Below are 18,751 nucleotides of genomic sequence, written 5' to 3' on the forward strand. Positions count from 1 at the left end.
ACTATCACAATAAATGAAAACATAGAAGTCCAAACCATATGAAACAAAACTTTATTCAAATGTATTTTTCTAACAAACTATTACATATTTACTGCCATCTCAGCACAGCTGTTGCAATTCTGCAGCTTTATTTTTAACAAAGCATGCACTTTGTGGGATATCCTGGGTCTGTACATGATTTACAAAATAGCCTATTACTTATTGCTTCTGGTGTTTTTGAATGTAAAAAACAAGTGAACGTAATAAGTAGATGTCACACAACAGTATAAAACTTAATTGAGAATCGAAATATATAATATGTTGTAAAAAATGTGTTGTTGTTGGTTAAATTTTACATTCATAAATGTACATTTTGTAAAACTACGTTTTGTAGTGTTTAAAGAGGAATTTGAATTTATTTGGATACCTTAAAAAGTATGAAAAGTCCCAAAGCAAGATATTTATGTACCTTACTACAGGATTTTGAATTAGGAATGTGAAATCCCCGTATATGCGTTTTATTTTTGATGTATTTTTTTCTTTTCATTTTATTTATTTCATTATTTATTTATTTTACTTAATATGTAGCCTACAGATGAATGTAAATGTAATGTCTTTGTATGTAAATCTTAGTCTTGTTTTGTAATTCTCATAGTTATAAATGCCTTTTGTTTCTCCTTTAAAAGTAAGCACTGAATAAAAAAAACAGTATAAAACAATAAAAATAGCCGATTCACCGCACCTTTAATGCTTCGTCTCCATCGTCCTCGCGTCTTTCCTCGCTTGCATCCTATGAGGGTGGAGCTTAGATGCGAGGAAGTTCCATTCCAATCAAATCACAGTGGAAAACGCAAGCCACGCCCGGTATTTTCCTCATATGATGGCCGTTTCTCAAACCGAAGGCTGGAGCCTCCGGAGGTCGCATTTCCAGGCTCCTCCTACGTCATCCAGGCTGTCTTATTTCAGAATATTAACAATTATAAAGTTAACTTTTATTCTTTGTTAATCGTAAATTGTTGTAATATGCTTATGATTTGCGAATGCTTAAATCGCCAGACTTAATGACGTATGCAGCCTGCATACAGTATGCGACTCCGGAGGCTGCAGGCTTCGGATTGAAAACGGTCACCAACCCAATATTTCGTTGCACTCGAAATACGTAATAAGTTACGTAAGTAAAATCGATCGCGGCTTCCTGTTTACAGTAAGTTTAACTTTAATCTATTACCCAGTAAATTCAGTGCTTTTATATAAATGAAAGATTTTATTTATCTTTAGAAATGTCTTTGATGTAAAATCAACTGTCATATCTCTGTTGTGCACAGTAATGTCATATCCTGCCTTAAACTTTCATTTCTGAACTATACCTTGATTTGAGACATCATATTTTTAACAAGCAACACACACTTTTACAACATGACACTCTTATGTGTTCCTTTTTAAATATGGCTTTTTAAAGATATGGAGCTTTGCTCTGAAATCATAGTTGATTCTTATGTTTTTTTCTTCATATTTTTGATGCATCTCCATCTCTATGTCCATGCTTTAAGCTACCTTAAAGATCTTTTATAGCCATTTGTTCCTAAACCATCATTGAATGATTTGTGCCCTGTTTCTTTTGATTAACAATCTCTTCTCGAGCAGTCATCATATTTTTTGTAATTATATTTTTCCCTAAAGTCCACATGTTGTCTTTGTTATCTCTCACTGTTGATCTGTGTCTCTCACCATGATGCTTTTGCTTTTGGATGGTATTTGAAGTTACAGCAGAAATAGTTCAAGTGTGAAAAACACATCTCGAGACCCCTGTGCACTGTTTTGTGCCGCCCCATCCAGCTGTCTTTGAAAAGCAAGAACATGTTATGTTATGCTAATGGGTCCACTTGTTCTTGGTTTGTGTCATTTGTTGAGGCGTGTTGACTGTAGTTGCAGATGGACCTCTGAAAATATAACGGTTGCGGGTGTACATAAATGACATTTTTAATAATTTTTTTAAATTACCAGGGCCGCCCAATGGGTTTATACGGCCCCAGGCGAGACCATGAAAATGGGGCCCACTGGTTTAAAAATGGTCATAGCACTGCAATTTGACAAGTGAAAGTGACACACACAAAAATGAGAATTTATATATTTAAGTGTAGAAGTTTTTATTATGTGCAACTTATAAAGCAATGTTGTTTCTACAGTACTGTATGCATCAATACAAATATCATGGATTTTAAAGGGGGGGGGGGGGGGGTTAATGGTATTTCAAGCATTCTGACTTATTAACACAGTTATAGAGTTGTTTCCTCATGCTAAACGTAGGCAAAGTGTCAAAACAGCAGTTGGACGTGTTACAGAGTATTTCTGTGCCGAATGCACTTCGCCAGGGTTCCTACAAGTTTCGGCAAGTTTTTTTCGATTACAGTTCTAACTGACGTTTCAGGGGTTTTCGATAGGTATCACTTCTTTATATGGGCTTCCACCGGAAAACGTCCCCCGGAAAACCCCGCCCAAGACATCCAGCCTTATGGAAACAATGGATATAGTTTATTATCCGGGGTAGCAGCGGAGTTTTGCGTGTGTGTTTGATTCAGTGGATTTTCCCAACCGGGTCATGACGAGTTGCACGCGGTAAGTAAGACTTCTGTCTTATGTTGGAAATAGTCGCGTGCATATTATATAAATGACACGAACATGTAGTGAATCATAAGTTAAAACAGTGTTGTATAGTGTTGCATGACTCGTACTCGCTCCTCCTGCGAAAGTAACTCCTCCTTCTTCATTTTTTCCTATGTTATCGGAAAGATTCGGTAAAGCTAATCTTTCATTTATAAATCTGATTAAACTAAAGACTCTTCAGAGATATAAAGGATGTCATACTACTCTATAGGTACTCCAGATTAACATCAGAAATGCAGAAACAGCGTGTATTACATGAGCTTTAATACAAAATAACTACTATAGGGTGATATAGTATTCTGTATACTAGTGGCGGCCGGTGACTTCTTTTTTCGAGGGCACTCAATGTGAAGTTCGTCACGACATGTATGTACCCCATCATGTGTGTGGTTCGGTGTGTCGAGTGAATCTATGTGCATCACGTGTCTTGTCAAAATAAGTGCCTGCTGCAGACGCGTCCAAAGGGTTTATGATAAAAGAGACGCTCGTGTTTGCTAGATACTCGCATAATCTCATGCGTAATCAGAGTTTACTGTTAAGGGAGTGTCTTGCGTGCATTTTGTGAACATGAGCGTCTCTTTTATCATAAACTGTTTTGACGCGTGTGCAGCAGGTAGTATAGGTACTTATTTTGAAAAAAAAAAAACAGGTAATGCACATGGTTCACATGACGCAACAAACACATATTTTGAAAACACGAGCGACACACAACACTTCGAACACATATTTTGAATTTGCGCCCCTCGGATGAGCAGTCACGAGCTGCCACTGCTGTATACTGTTTTTGAACCTTACTATAGCAATTTTTTTAGTATCTAAGAATTTTACCACAGTTTAGTATAGTAAATGACATATAATAGTCTTTTTGATATGGATTAATTTATAAAGGGTGATGGACATTTTTCTTGTGTTTTTAAATTAGCATACACATTAAACAATGTAAAGCAGAACATAGGTCTAAGCCTAAGCCTACCACCGCAACCTCACTAAAATAAGTGGGGTTTTATCTTTGTTGAAAGATGTTTACAAACATTACAGGGTGCGCCCTCATCCAGGAGGCAGAAAGCACGATTGGGGGGCGTATTACAGAAAAGTCCTAACTTTAAAATCTTATCTTAACTGTTTGGTAACCATGGTCATTTCAGTTAGGACCTCGTTTAAGACAAAAGCTATTACAGAATGATGTTCCTAAATGCATTATCTTATCTTAACTGCAGATAGGAAAGTGGTGTTACAGAAGCATCCAAACTTGACAAAACATCCTAAAAACTTTAGGGTAACCTCACAGGTGTCCTAACTTAAAACTTTAATGAGAGCCAGCTGAAACAATCACATTATGATAGAGCTGCGGGAGAATGAAATTACATTTTTCACAAAGTGGAGGATGAAAAACATCAATGTTTGTTTTTGGATTACTCTTTGAATGTTTTTTACCTTCACACACTTGATGGGATTATAGTGAATACAGTACACACTTGACTCAGCATCTATTTCTTGTCATGTCTCTTATCAAATGTTAAAATATACAATAGTATCCTAGCACTTAGGAAGAATAATTTTTTTAATTTTTGTAAGTCACATTTGCTAAATGTTTAAATTAAATGGTAACTGATAGATGATGTGCTAAAACACTAATACAAAAAACACAGACTATGATTACTATGAATTTAATAAAATGTATTTTTCTGGCCCATTGAAATTAAAAGGACAATTCTTTTGTTTACTGTAGCAGCAGCTCACGCATGGCTGGTTGTTTGGTAACAGACATGACAGTTGATAGCGGAAACATGATTAAGCGATTTGGGATTTCCTAACTAGAGATGAGATAAGATTTGGTGAGATAAGATGAGAATCCTAAATCAATTTAAGATTTGATTCTGTAATATGAATTTGTGAAAAATCTTAACTTAAAGGAACAGTATGTAAGAAATGTATATCAATTAATCATAAAATGGCTCTGATACTAGACATTAAGAAATAATTTTCATTTCAAATACTTATATCACCGACAACAGTGGTCTTGCCAGGATATTGTCATTTAAAAAGTGGAGTTGCAGCCCTCAACTGATGTTTATGTTGTCATTTTGTGTATTGGCCACCAGTTATGTGATTGCAGTACCAGTTTTAGCCACAAGTTTTGTGATTGCAATACCAGTTTTGGCCACAATACTACATACTGTTCCTTTAACACATCATATCCTAAGTTAAGACCTGAGATAGAAAGTTTCTGTAATAAGCCCCCAGGTCCGCTACTGCAACAACCTTAATTATTGAAGCGTAAAACTTGATTTTAGTTGGATCTGTTTTTCTGTCTTTATTTTTGCAGTGTTACTGTGATACATGTATGAATTATAATGTTAGGCTAGTAACGTAATAGTCGCATCTACTGGTATGTTAACATCAGGCACCCAGCACTGGCTCTGTTGGTACTATTATCCATGCAGCAACTCCTTGGCATTTTGACTTACAGACACAGCTACTATCATACAACACAATGCACGTCTCTTCTTTCTGCCTCTTGGTTGCGCGCGCAAGCAGTTACTGACATCGGCGAGCAACCCATCTATTGTCTATTGTGCTTCATTCACATTGAAGCTTTCTTGCTTTGAAAGACATATCACAACTAAAACATGAGTTTTAATTGCATGGAGCATGGTCAAATAAATCCATTGCTGCCATAAGTATATATTATTAAACAATTATAAAACAGGCAGTTCTGTTTTTTCATTCTGATTGGTTGAAACGCGTTCTAAGTCATGATAAGATACACCGGTAACCTCACGGTTCAGACCACATTACATAAGTATCATTGCGCCACTGTTGCTGTGTACTGATTTAATCATATTTTTAATTTGTCTACAATTGCACAATTAATGGCGATATCCAGATAAATGTCAATAAATATTGTTGAGTCATCTCGTCGATAAAGAGAAAACGTTGTCTGAGGAGTTTATAACTCAAGTTCATAAGTCCACTATTATCCACTTACTCAATTTAAACACTGACACATTCACTCAACACTGAAAACTGCGTGTTTTCATCAGGCTCTGAATCTGATCTCTAACAAAAGGTCTTCACCAAAATTGAATTATCTCCGCTTTTAGCTAAAAAATTGAGAGGTGATAAGAGAACAAATGAAGGTCGGATTAAACTTTTTTTGTTTGTTTTTGTTTGAAAGCGGATGGTCTGTTCTTTCATTTGATATTTTATGTTTATTTAAAGAAGGTAATTTTTCTGCAAGGCATTAAACTAAAACTGGGTGGCAACTTAAAAAAAAAAAACGCTGACGGGGAAAGAGCTCAGCATGCTTCCATATTTGATCATCACAACAACAGTTGCACAATATAAATGTTAATGTATAAATTAGATGAATGGTGATTTATAAAATAAACACCACAGTCTTAAATCATATTTTCATTGTGTCTTTGCTGCATCTCTGTTGGTTGGGAACTGCGCTCTGTTTCAGTCACACTTGATTCTGAGGAACTGCTTTGTTTGGCGGAAGAGTAATATTTGTACTAATATAATTACAACTTATTTGTGTTTTATTTTATAAAATCCCGCTAACATTATGCATATGAAGTAACCGTTTTATAAACGCAATAAACCCCTCGAAGCAGTGGGGTTACCAGTGCATTTTATAACAGCTAAGGGGGTTTTAGGCACTCCGTGAGCACAACGCCCCTTAGCTGTTATAAAATGCACTGGTAACCCACTGCTTCTTGGGGTTTATTGCTTTATTATACAAGCTAGCACAAAGTATCACATAATACGCAAATGTGTTAAACTTTAAAGGTCTTGAGCAACCTCAAAATATTAATTAATATTGAAAAAAATGGCAAATATTGGTGGGGTATGAGCATGAACTTTTAAAAGTTGAAAAATAAGGACCACCCTAATACTACATTACCCATAATCCTAAACGTTTCATTTCTAAGCATGCGCAATTTGACACACAACTCCGCAAGCGCAATCGCTTCATTAACATTATGCAAATTAGCCGACTCTTCTTCTATTTTGTAATGTTTTCTGTCTTAATGTATACTGATGATTTGTATTTTTTGTCATTTTACTATCGACTGTTGTGTGGAGAGTTTATTAAATCACTGTGGGGTTTTTCACCTACCATTTTTGTGACCCATATGTTAATCAAAAAGGCCGCTGCGCATGCAACCAGTATTGCCCCCTGATCACGCCTTTGCTGTTTGTGTACTTACATATTATTTTTATGCTTGGTGGGCCTTCGTGTTGTCGTAGTGCCTGTATTGCCTGTTGGACGGGCTGGCCCTTAAAATTACTATTACTAATTACTATTATTTTGTCTGATTAAAAAATAAATGCATTGGTTTATGATGCATGCATAATAACATAATATCATAAATGTGCGTGGTCATGTGGTTACATGTTTAAATGCATTCATCTGTCTGCTGTATGTTACGCAAGAAATAATTTTGCAGCTTAGTCTTCTTGAATAAAGAAGGAAGTCTTGAGCTATGATTATAAATAGCATTGTTATACCAGTACAGTATGTATATTTTTTTTACAAATTGAGAGCTGATGCAGAGGGAGAGCATTTATTAAAACATATTAGTCGGTTTACACAAAGCAATCATACAGCCGTAAATGATTGCGGGGAAAGAGTTCAGCATGCTTCCATATTTGATCATCACAACAACAGTTGCGCAAATTAAAATGTTAATGTATAAATTAGATGAATGGTGATTTATAAAATAAACACCACAGTCCTAAATCATATTTTCATTGTGTCTTTGCTGCATCTCTGTTGGTTGGAAACTGCGCTCTGTTTCAGTCACACTTGATTCTGAGGAACTACTTTATTTGGCGGAAGAGCAATATTTGTACTAATATAATTACAACTTATTTGTGTTTTATTTTATAGATCCCGCTAACGTTATGCATATGAAGTAACCGTTTTATAAACGCAATAAACCCCTCGAAGCAGTGGGGTTACCAGTGCATTTTACCGCATGCATTTTACGCTTCGCGTCGTGCCTAACAACGCCCCTTAGCTGTTATAAAATGCACTGGTAACCCACAGCTTCTTGGGGTTTATTGCTTTATTATACAAGCTAGCACAAAGTATCACATAATACGCAAATGTGTTAAACTTTAAAGGTCTTGAGCAACCTCAAAATATTAATTAATATTGAAAAAATTGCCAATTTTTTTATTTATTTATTAAAAAATATTGGTGGGGTATGAGCATGAACTTTTAAAAGTTGAAAAATAAGGACCACCCTAATACTACATTACCCATAATCCATTCATCTGTCTGCTGTATGTTACGCAAGAAATAATTTTGCAGCTTAGTCTTCTAGAATAAAGAAGGAAGTCTTGAGCTATGATTATAAATAGCATTGTTATACCAGTACAGTATGTATATTTTTTACAAATTGAGAGCTGATGCAGAGGGAGAGCATTTATTAAAACATATTAGTCGGTTTACACAAAGCAATCATACAGCCGTAAAAAGAAATTACAATCCAATTTTGTTATAATGTGAGTGAGCAGTGAATGTATCCTAGATATTATCCCAAGTGACTTTTATTTGAAATACAATTTTTAAAAACTGTTTAGTTTAGGGCTGGGAAAAGATTAATCGCGATTAATCGCATACAAAATAAAAAAGTTTTTTTGCATAATATATGTACATAATATATTCATGTCAGATTTTTTTAAATTTATATATACCTTTTTTTTTAAATTTATATATAATATAGAATATATAAAAATATAAATGAATATATATACACATGTAAATGTTTCTTAAAATACATACATGAATGTGTGCGTATTTATATGTACATAATAATTACACACACTCATATTTTATGCCAAAAATCACTTTTATTTTGTATGCGGTTAATCGTGATTCTAAATCTTAATCTTAGTTAAATCGTTCGAAAGGCTGGCGTATAAAAGTCTAAATTGATACATTGGTATTAATGGTTTCACAGACATGGCTTAGCTAAAGACAGAACTAGGCCTTACCCAGCATTCAAAAACCGAGACGTTGAAATGACAACTAACTATAGACTCAATACAGTCCGGCTTTGAGTAACCCACACCCTAAATAACCTTAAATTGGGTTACAGGCCATTTTTGCCAAAATAACTTGAAGATGTATGATATTCCAACATGTAAGCAAAGTCAACAGGTGTTTGCTTTTATTTGTTACGCATCATCTATTCTTGGGCTATGGTTAGACGTCTATTAGACTTTCACTGGCAGCCCAAACTTAGCCTTGTTTTAGTCAAAAATGCTTGCTGGGTAGTTAAGATGATTAAGCATCTTTAATAAAAATGCCTTAGAAAAGACATTACTGGTGTATATCCTGAGACAAATCAATGGCCCTGGCTTATTTTTACACATGCAAGTTATTTTCAGTTAAGACAGTTCAAACATCTGTTTTACTCCAGGACTAGGCCAAGACTTTTTTTTTCATTGCCTAAACTCTCTCTGAACCCCCACCCCTTATTTCCCTTTTCACCCGTTCTCTCTTCCTGCCATGTAGAGTTTGCTAACTTATATTCTGTGCTGAAGTAACTGTGATGTGTTTCAGGAAATCAGATTCTTTTTCATATCCACCCATGACGGTTGTGTGTTAATAGGGCGCTTCATTTCGACTGTCAGTAAGTAAGAACAAAACTGTTTAATGTATTTTATTACTTTTTAATGAGCATAATGATTTAGTTTTATTGCTCTATTCATCTTTACAGTGTTATTTTAAAAGTGTAGTCGTATTGAAGGTTTCATTTTTATTTGTATGCTAAATCTGAAAGCATGGTATAGCTTAAGACTTGAGGGTTGAAATAACCCAGCATAGATTGTTAAGTTTGTCCAAATTGGACGACCCAACATTTTTAGAGTGCATGACTTTAATTAAACTTTAATAGTTTACTCAAAATTGAACCTTTTTTCAATTTTCAAGATCTTAGGAAGACCGTCTTAGCTGTTTTTTCTATACAATGATAGTAAACAGCAAGTTTTAAAAAGAATATGTGCAAAGGTTTTAAGCTTATACTTTAAGTATTGTTTATGTTGTCTTATCATAAAAGCTCTTAATGCGTTTAAATGTACATACGTATTTAGATTGTTACACTTTCACGCACATTAAACGTGTACTTGTTTCAAATCTTGTTGTCATCGTAATGATTAGGGTTCAGGTTAGCGACAGCACATTTTCCATAAATAAAAAATACATGAGAGCGTGCTGCCCACCTAAACATCTGATTAATCCAGTCAAGTGATTATAGTACTGAAGGTTTGGAACGACATGAGAATGAGTAACAGATATGACAAAATTTTCATTTTCACATGTTGCCACATAAATGGAAAGAAGAAGTGTCACAATCTTTGGGTAAACTATTCTAATAATATAAAACTGGAAGCTTCCTGTAAGTAAAAATAATGGCGCCTTGCTCACCACTTCATGTCACCTTAGACCTAGAGGTGTAAACATATCTCTTTGTGGGCAACTTAGTTTTTTTGTAGAGAGATGAAGCAATAAATGTAGCTGGAGCAATTATAGCAACCACTCCTCTTCTCTAAAACGTGTCATCGACTTCTGCTAAAACATCTCATCTGCAGTTTTATGAACTTGACACTTTTTTTTAACGCCTTCCACGGCTGTTGCAAAACTGCACAGAGATAGCACAGTACATCATATCTAGAGATCATTCGTAAACAGCTAGCAGTAGCACGTTTCAAAATGTATAAAAAAACACACATTTTCTTATTTGCATTTAAGTGTTGGTGCTGAATGTGGTTGTTTGGGAAACTAAAATGAAACTAAAACAGAATAATTCTGTTTTACTTTAGGAAATGTTGCTGTCAATTTGCCTGAGGGGGCTTCTCTTGTTGTTGGTAGGAAAACATGGTAGGTATGATTTACTACTGGATTTGTTTTGAAGATTATTTTAGTCCTTATCTGAAGGACCATGATGAGCTGCCTTGCTGGCTACTGGCTACACAAGTAGCTGTCTACTTAGGCAGCATCCTAAATGAGACCGATCCAGGTTAGACCACAAGCCAGTAAAAAGGTCAATTTTTGAAATTTATATTTATACAGTTCATGATATGAGTAAAAAAAATTATGTATGGTTAGGACAATATTTGGCCAAGATACAACTATTTGAAAATCTGGAATCTGAGGGTGCAAAAAAATTGAAATGAGTTTAATCGAAATCGACTTTAAAGTTGTCCAAATGAAGTCCTTAGCAACACATATATTACATTATAATGATATAATAATATATTTTTTATATTTACTAAATATTTACATGATTTCTGGCATAAAAATGTATCATTTTGACATATAATGTATTGTTATTGACACATACAATGTATTGTTATTGACACATACAATGTATTGCTATTGCTGCAAATATACGTAATATAATATGCTACTTCTGACTGATTTTGTGTTTAAGGGTCACATATGCAGCTTACATACGCACCAACTCCATACATTATACAAATAGCAATCATGCAAAATATATTTCAGTGCTTACTATTAGCATGCTGCTAAGCTAACAGGGTTATCCTCTAAAAAGCTTACAATTCAATCCTGTTGCTTCCCTTACGAAAATTTACCATGTTTTTTTGGTAAAAGTGTAATAACAATGTTTTTGTGGTGTAGCCTATTGATTAATATCAGCAAAACCATGGTTTCACTATACTAACCATGGTTTAACTATCGTTGTCAAAAGCATGGTTATTTTGTGGTTACCATGGTTTTACAACAGAAACCATGTTTTTTTGGTTTTGAATGTAGTAAAACCATGGTTTGTTATCGTAAGGGTCAGTTGATAAAGCATTGCATTAAGTAAGGAATAATTGATGACGGGCCGTTGAATTATCGAAAATAATGCACATTCATCCAAGGTGTTTATGCGGCACGACACAAAGCGCCATTACAACACAGATGTGCATTAGGGCTGGGCAAAAAAATCTATTTTTCGATTAATCTGTTTTTTCCGTGATCGAGCCACAAGGCCACAAATCGTTTTTTTTTCATATTTATTTACGCAAACATTGAACGTAAGATTAACATTAATTCAATTACTAGTCTTCTCCACTGAGTGTTCTGACTTTTTCACCATACATTTTTCATCTTGCATCAATATTTTATTGTATTTAACATAATTTTATGCATTTGAAAATTAGAGATGGGTTCTGCTTTAATGTACCTAAAATAAATGAGTTTAATATACAGGTTTGTGGCTTTTGATTTGTTTTTATTCATTACCCTTGTAAACTTATGTTCACTGTTCTTTTTTATAAATATAGTATTTGTATTAAATCTATATTCATTGAGATGAATCGAGAGTCGAGTATAAAAATCAATCCAAGAATCGGAATCGAGCCAAGAGTCGAAATTAAACCGATTTAATAGCTCGCGAATCTAAATCGAATCGATAGCTTGTGAATCGAAATCGAATCAATCTGGAACATCTGAATCGATATACCCAGCCCTAGTATGCATCATTTTCAAGTCATTCATAGGACCTGAGTCAAATATTTCACTTATACCACTGTAACCACAGACATTGCTCTGGTGGTTATTTAAAGTCATTTGACAGGTTAGGTGTGAGTTTATCGAAATATAATGCATACCTGTGGAACATTTTTCAACCAGTCAGAATAAAGAATTCAACAGCCAGTGTTATAACAGCAAACAAAGATACTGTGTTCGGTCCCCCGCCAAAACACATGCTGATACAATGTATGGCTTGAGTGCGTTTTAAGTCGCTTCAGATAAAGTGTCTGTCAAATTCATAGATGTAATGTAAAAGCCAAATTTTAGTGCACAGATTTTGGGTAAAATGTAATTTTAATTTGCTTAAAACTAAATTTGTTCTGTATCTTTTTTATTAAAATAATCCTTAATATATTTATTAGGGCTGGGCATAGATTAATCTAGATTAATCTGATACAAAATAAAAGTAATTTTTTGCATAATATACGAGTTTGTGCTGTGTTGCTAATATTATGTATATTTAACCACACACACACACATATATTTATATACATTTAAGAATGTTTTATTTATATATTGTTTTTTAAATAAATACACACATACAGTACACACACACACACACACACAAATGTAAATGTTTTTAAATACATACATGAATTTGTGTGTATTTATATATACATAATAATTACACACAGCACAAACTCATATGTTATGCAAAAAATACTTTTATTTTGTATGAGATTAATCTAGATTAATCTATGCCCGGCCCTAACTGTGGGTTTACACCAGATGCGAGTTCAACGATTTGCGCGAGTAGATTACATACAAAGTCAATCCAAAGACGCGTTCAGACGTGTCCTCGCGTTGGGCAATGCGAATGACGCGATATGGGCAGCGCGTTTGCCGTGAAAACGCGCTATTCGCCTCAAACGCGTCTTCACCCAAGTTAAAAATATTCAACTCGAGCGAAAAATTCACATGATACAAAGTTAAATCCCTTTTAGAGTAATCTAGAGCGAGCAACGCGATATGATTGCATGCTTCACGTTTGGTGTAAACCGACAGTTATATTTATATAATTATTATTTGTCACTTCATCTGCAACACTGATAGGATTTTTCTCTGTTATTGAGCTTGTAGCAAATGGATGCACACTGCCTGCAGAAAAAAATTAAATGGTCCCTAGCTTTTGAAAAGGTCCGATATGTGCCATTTTGGTACAAATATGTATACATTTAGAACATTTGAGTTACTAATTTGCACCATTTTGGTATCCATATGTACCTATAAGGTATGTGCTCTTAACAATTTGGGTTGTTTCAACCCATAGTTGGCTGAATTATGGACAAACCTGACTTTTGGGTAATAAATAACCCTATGCTGGCTTGTTGCTATGCATTGAATTTGGGTTGAAATAAACTAAACTGTTGGGTTTGTCCATATTTCACTCAACTATACGGGTTAAAACCAAGGGGCAACCTTCCAATCTCTCTGATGAAGCCAATACGGAAGTGATTTAAACTGCAATTAGTGATGTTGAACAGGCATTGCTGTCACTAGAGTCGAGCTGGGTGGGCATGGTTTTAGCACCCAGCCACCTCAGTTTCACCCACGTCCTGTCTCTAAACCCATTTTCGGAAATCCGTGAGTGATGCGCAGTGTCTTTTAACAGTCTATAGTTAAAACCCAACATTTTTAGAGATAGAATATTTATGTGCAAAGATGTGGGTACCGCCCCAGTAACATCTAGAGACCATTTTTATTTTGACAGTGTATAAAATTTGATCAGAATGTGAAATGTTATTGGATGTTGAATCATGCATACAAAATAAATGAACCTAAATGTTGAAACTGTTTCTTTTAGCATACTCTGAGGAGCAATGCTTAAAAGGTTCAGTAAACACATGTGATGACTGCATCAAATCTGGACCTGGCTGTGCCTGGTGTACAGACTTGGTAAGTTGTGCTTTAAAAAGCAGTAGAAACTACAGTGCAGATGTTATTTGAAGTGTTCGGTGAGACATTTTATTTTAACTCAGGGGATTATTTAAAGTTTTGACTTGTTCGAACCCTAACGTTGTAAATGTTTCCTCTTAACATTTCACTCCATCCTGTTTAAACCACAGAATTTCACCAAGACTGGAGAGCAGGAAGCAGTACGGTGCAACACTGTTAGTGAGCTTAAAGGAAAAGGATGCAAGGGTAGAATAGACCCTCCGAATAAATTAAATATAATTGAAAACAAGCCCCTGATTGCTGGTAAAAATCCAGTGCAAATCCAACCACAAGAAATTAAGCTGGATCTTAGACCTGGTATGTTTCATACTTAGAAACAAAACTTGTGAAACAAAACTAAACTGTGCACTGGATATATGCTTGTTTGTTTTTAAAGAATGTTGGATGTGTTGCGTTCTCAGGGAAACCCCATACATTTCAGCTGGAATTTAAACAAGCAGAAGGCTATCCAGTGGATCTTTACTACCTGATGGATCTCTCCTACTCTATGAAAGATGATCTGGAGAATGTTAAAAAATTGGGATTATTTTTACTCGAAGAGCTTAAAAAAATCACTGGCAATGCCAGAATAGGTGAGAATGTTTAAATATGTGTGGCCTGCCCCTTTTAAGTCTCAATGAGCATGATATACAATAACAAGGATTTACAACAATATATATTGTTTTAAATAGTCACAAATTCAAACCAGTTCAAAGTACCAAAGCAAAAATTATTTATACTGTTTAAATAAAACTACGAATTGAGTAAAATATTGTCTAAATATTTTTCAAATTTTGTTCAAATACACTGTCAGAAAAAGTACAAAACTGTACCTTTTCTGTCCCTGTCAAATGTTTCTGTTTTGTTTCTTTTTTATGGGTATACAACACATTGAAATGTTTTTCTACATTTTGTGGACATTATAATACCCCACGAACATATTGTGTACCAGTTACAGTAAATGTTTAACATTAAATAAATGTTTAACTGTACCTTTAAAATGTACACAATATACAGTAGGTACAGAAATTAACTCAAACATGTATTATGTTTGTATACCTGTATAGTACAAAACTAAACCATATAGGGTACCACCCCAGTGACAATGTAGTTGTACATTTATATCAAAATAAAATAAAAAATAAAGACCTTTTACTTTATTGTGTATTTCTGGGTCTACAGGTTTTGGTTCATTTGTCGACAAGACACTTCTTCCATTTACGGACACCAATGAAGCAAAGCTCCAAAGCCCTTGTCCAGACAAAAATGTACGTTGTCAGCCAGCATTTGGCTTTCAGCATGTCCTTCCTTTGACCTCTGATGGGGAAAAATTTAAAGAAATGGTGGCCAGGCAGGACATATCCGGAAACCTGGACCCTCCAGAGGGAAGCCTGGATGCCATCATGCAAGCTGCCGTTTGTGTGGTAAGACTTTCTGAATGCTTATATAAACCCTGCACCTGTACAAAAGTTCTTATTGCTTTATTACATGTCTGTTTTAACTAGGGGTGTGGCGAGATCTCGTGAGATTAAAATGTCATGAGATTTCTCGTGATATCAGCATAAAGACTTTTACTGTGTGTAAAAAACAAGTGAAATTACAACAAAAATAATGCAATAACATATATTTTAAAAATACAATTCTAAAAATGTAAATGTTTCCCAAAAGTAATAATGTAAACATGAAGCCACAAGTCTCAAGAAGTTGTGATCCAAATTTCAAGTTAAAATCACAAAAAAATTAGGTTTGTGTCACACTTTTAGTGGTTTTACCAACAACGGGCACTAGGGGTCAATAGTTTGCTGCATACTCTTGTCACAAATTAATAAACTACTAAAGGTTTTAAATTATGAAAACTACATTCTAAGAGCTTTCCAGTGATACAAAAATTTGTCAACATTTTTGTATATTTATAATAGGATATAGTGTTATAATTAAATAATAATTAATATGCATTCCTATAGGGGGAGGACATGTTACAAAAAAACTGTCACTACATTATTTCTATCATCAGATCACCTTGAAATATAAAAACTACACTCTTAAGAGCTTTCTCGTGATATGTAGTTTGTCAGGATTTTTTAGGTTTAGAGTAGGGGTTTAGTGTTATAAATATGTAAAACAAATTTGTCTAGGTTTAGAACAAGGTATTAGTGCTATACATATGTAAAAACAAATTGGGTCCACCTGTGGACCCGTGGCATTTTAGAAAATGGCTCTCACTATGTCATTCCTTTACCAAAATGGTGATGATAATTGAAACCTACACTCTTAGAGCTTTCAAACGATATATAGACCAGTTCAAATGATGTAAACAACACTGGTCCAGAAACACTTCTTGTTACAGTTTGTGATAGTTATTTTTTTATTTCACATATATTATTATCTTTAAGATGTTTGTTTAACTTCAGTTAATTCAGGTTTATATGTTCTGTTGGTTTATTTTATCCCAACGTTTATCTAGTGTTAAAAAACGGAAACAGGAAGTGCTTCTGGACCAGTGTTGTTTACATCTTTTGAAATGGTCTATAGTTTTTCATGATTAGATAAAAATTCACATGCAAAAAACTGAAGTAAACGTAGGCGTCCAGCTGAGGACGCCTTCTAGAGGCTTAGACCTTTCCAAAGATACAAAGTTTGTCGTAATAGATAAAAATTTACAAGCAAAATATTGAAGTAAAGTCAGGTGTCCCACTTAAGGGAAGTGCCAGTTAAGGGTTAACATTAAACAATGTGTTTACTTGGTTTTGATACTTTATTTGAAGCAATTATTAGTGTATTATCATTATTATATCTATATGTCGTGGAGTAAGTCTCGGCACACCCCTAGTTTTTACAAATAAATTACAAAACTCTTAAAAAATAGCTCAATGTACAAACTGTAGCTCAATACAGTTGTCACCTCACCTTTTAGCTCTTAAAAGGCGGAGTGCACAATGTTTGAAAGCCAATGTTGATATCTGAAATCACCTAAACAAACACGCCCCTACCCCAATAGAATCTGGACCTTCTTTTAAAAGACCCGCACCACACATACGCAACCCGGCAAGGATATCGGTTAGTAGACATGCTCCTTACTGCTGATTGACTATAAGTGTGTTTTGGTAGTCGGCCCGTCTCCTTTTCCAAAGCGTTTTTCAAACATTGGGCACTCCGCCTTTAATCCTGTTCTATACACACCGTTCAGTAATTTACAGGAGTGACAACTTTGACAAACGTAGTCAACCAATTTGTAAAAGAAATTAACTCATACTGTCATGCTGTAGAAAGTTTCTTACTCATTTTAGTTCTTAAGTCATTTTTAGACAGACCTTTTGAAAGTAAAGCCCTTTACAGCCAAGAGTGATACAAACATTTGATGTCAATTTTATGATGTCTTAGATAATAGTAATCTAACATATCTAATAGGATGAGATTGGCTGGGGAAATAGCACTCGGCTGCTGGTGGTGGCCACAGATGATGGCTTTCATATGGCAGGGGACGGAAAACTTGCCGCCATTTTGGAACCAAACCAAGAAACTTGTCAGCTGGTCAACCAGAAGTACAGCAAAAGCAACATCTGGGTATGACTTATATTTGAAAAGTAAAGTTTGGGCATATTAAATATAAATGAAACACTGGCACTTTCTGTTTTACTTATTTACTAAGATCATGTTGAAAATCTGTTTTCAGGATTACCCATCTGTTGGTCAGATAGCTCGTAAACTGGAAGAGAAAAATATACAACCGATTTTTGCCGTCACCAAGAATATGGAAAGTGTGTACACAGTAAGTAAAATGCTTTTGTAGTTCAGTCGGTAAAGGATTGCATTAGCCAAAGGTCATGGGTTTGATCCCAAGGAGCACATATACTGATAAAATCTTTGCTATGCACTGTCCCTTTAAATTAAAGCTTCTTTTATAAATGCATACAAAACTTTATTTTATATTGTGCTTAATATCGCATAATATGGGCATTGTAAATATGTTGTATATGTTAAATAAAAAATAGGTTAGATTAGTTGGAGGCAGGGGATGTTTATTAAGGCTATAAAAATGACTTCCTTTACACAAACGCTGCTGTATTTTTATTAAAGGGCACCTATTATGCAAAATCCATTTTTACAAGGTGAACATAATGTTGTGTGTTGGCAGTGTGTGAACACAACCACCCTACGATGAGAAAAAATCCACCCGCTCTTTGTTCTTTTGCTCTAATTAGACATGCTGTTTTGATTCTCTCATTTATGTGAGGTCACATTTATGAATCCCGCCCACTAACAGTCCTGCATTAGGGGAGAACCGGGACAAAAGTAACACAGCGATTTTCTCCTGGTTACATTTGCATTTATTTCAAACTATGACAGCATCTTTAACACGCAATCCTTAAGAGCTGACAAATATTGCGTTATTTCATTACCATTTTGTGCGTGTAGATCCAGAAAGCTGTTTTTAACCATGATAAATAAACTCCTAAAGCGGTCTTTTTTTATAACACGTTGTGTTTCTCTTTCATGTTTTGCAAATGAAAATGCAATTTAATTATTTTTGAAAAGATAAATGACAAAATATGAAGAGTTTGGTTCCAAAACGCAATAAATCCATTTTGACAAATTTCGGTAAAAACGTGT

General features: G+C 34.6%; 1 protein-coding gene across 4 annotated transcripts; it reads left to right on the forward strand.

Moving 5' to 3' along the window:
* Window positions 1–860: 860 nt before the first annotated feature.
* Window positions 861–17,945, forward strand: LOC141363378 (integrin beta-2-like). 4 transcript variants are annotated; one of them, XM_073866042.1, is made up of 9 exons: window positions 861–1,183; window positions 9,227–9,300; window positions 10,486–10,543; window positions 14,010–14,101; window positions 14,272–14,458; window positions 14,563–14,733; window positions 15,323–15,564; window positions 17,549–17,704; window positions 17,814–17,945. In XM_073866042.1, exons 3-9 carry the CDS (start codon window positions 10,489–10,491, stop codon window positions 17,928–17,930), a joined length of 1,020 nt encoding a protein of 339 aa, XP_073722143.1. In that variant the 5' UTR covers window positions 861–1,183; window positions 9,227–9,300; window positions 10,486–10,488; the 3' UTR covers window positions 17,931–17,945. The 4 variants fall into 4 exon arrangements, with proteins under 4 accessions (XP_073722143.1, XP_073722140.1, XP_073722141.1 ...); XM_073866039.1 differs by having other exon boundaries at window positions 863–1,183; window positions 9,227–9,296; XM_073866040.1 differs by lacking the exon at window positions 861–1,183 and having other exon boundaries at window positions 9,153–9,296.
* Window positions 17,946–18,751: the final 806 nt, after the last annotated feature.

The sequence above is a fragment of the Misgurnus anguillicaudatus genome, unplaced genomic scaffold (assembly GCF_027580225.2).
Source record: "Misgurnus anguillicaudatus unplaced genomic scaffold, ASM2758022v2 HiC_scaffold_34, whole genome shotgun sequence".
NCBI lineage: Eukaryota > Metazoa > Chordata > Actinopteri > Cypriniformes > Cobitidae > Misgurnus > Misgurnus anguillicaudatus.

Excerpts from the sequence above, each read along its gene's own strand:
- LOC141363378 (XM_073866042.1), top strand. The coding sequence starts at position 10,489 with ATGTTGCTGTCAATTTGCCTGAGGGGGCTTCTCTTGTTGTTGGTAGGA. Across the intron at positions 10,544-14,009 it reads GTTGTTGGTAGGAAAACATG|CATACTCTGAGGAGCAATGC; the intron begins GTAGGTATGATT and ends TGTTTCTTTTAG. Across the intron at positions 14,734-15,322 it reads CACTGGCAATGCCAGAATAG|GTTTTGGTTCATTTGTCGAC; the intron begins GTGAGAATGTTT and ends CTGGGTCTACAG.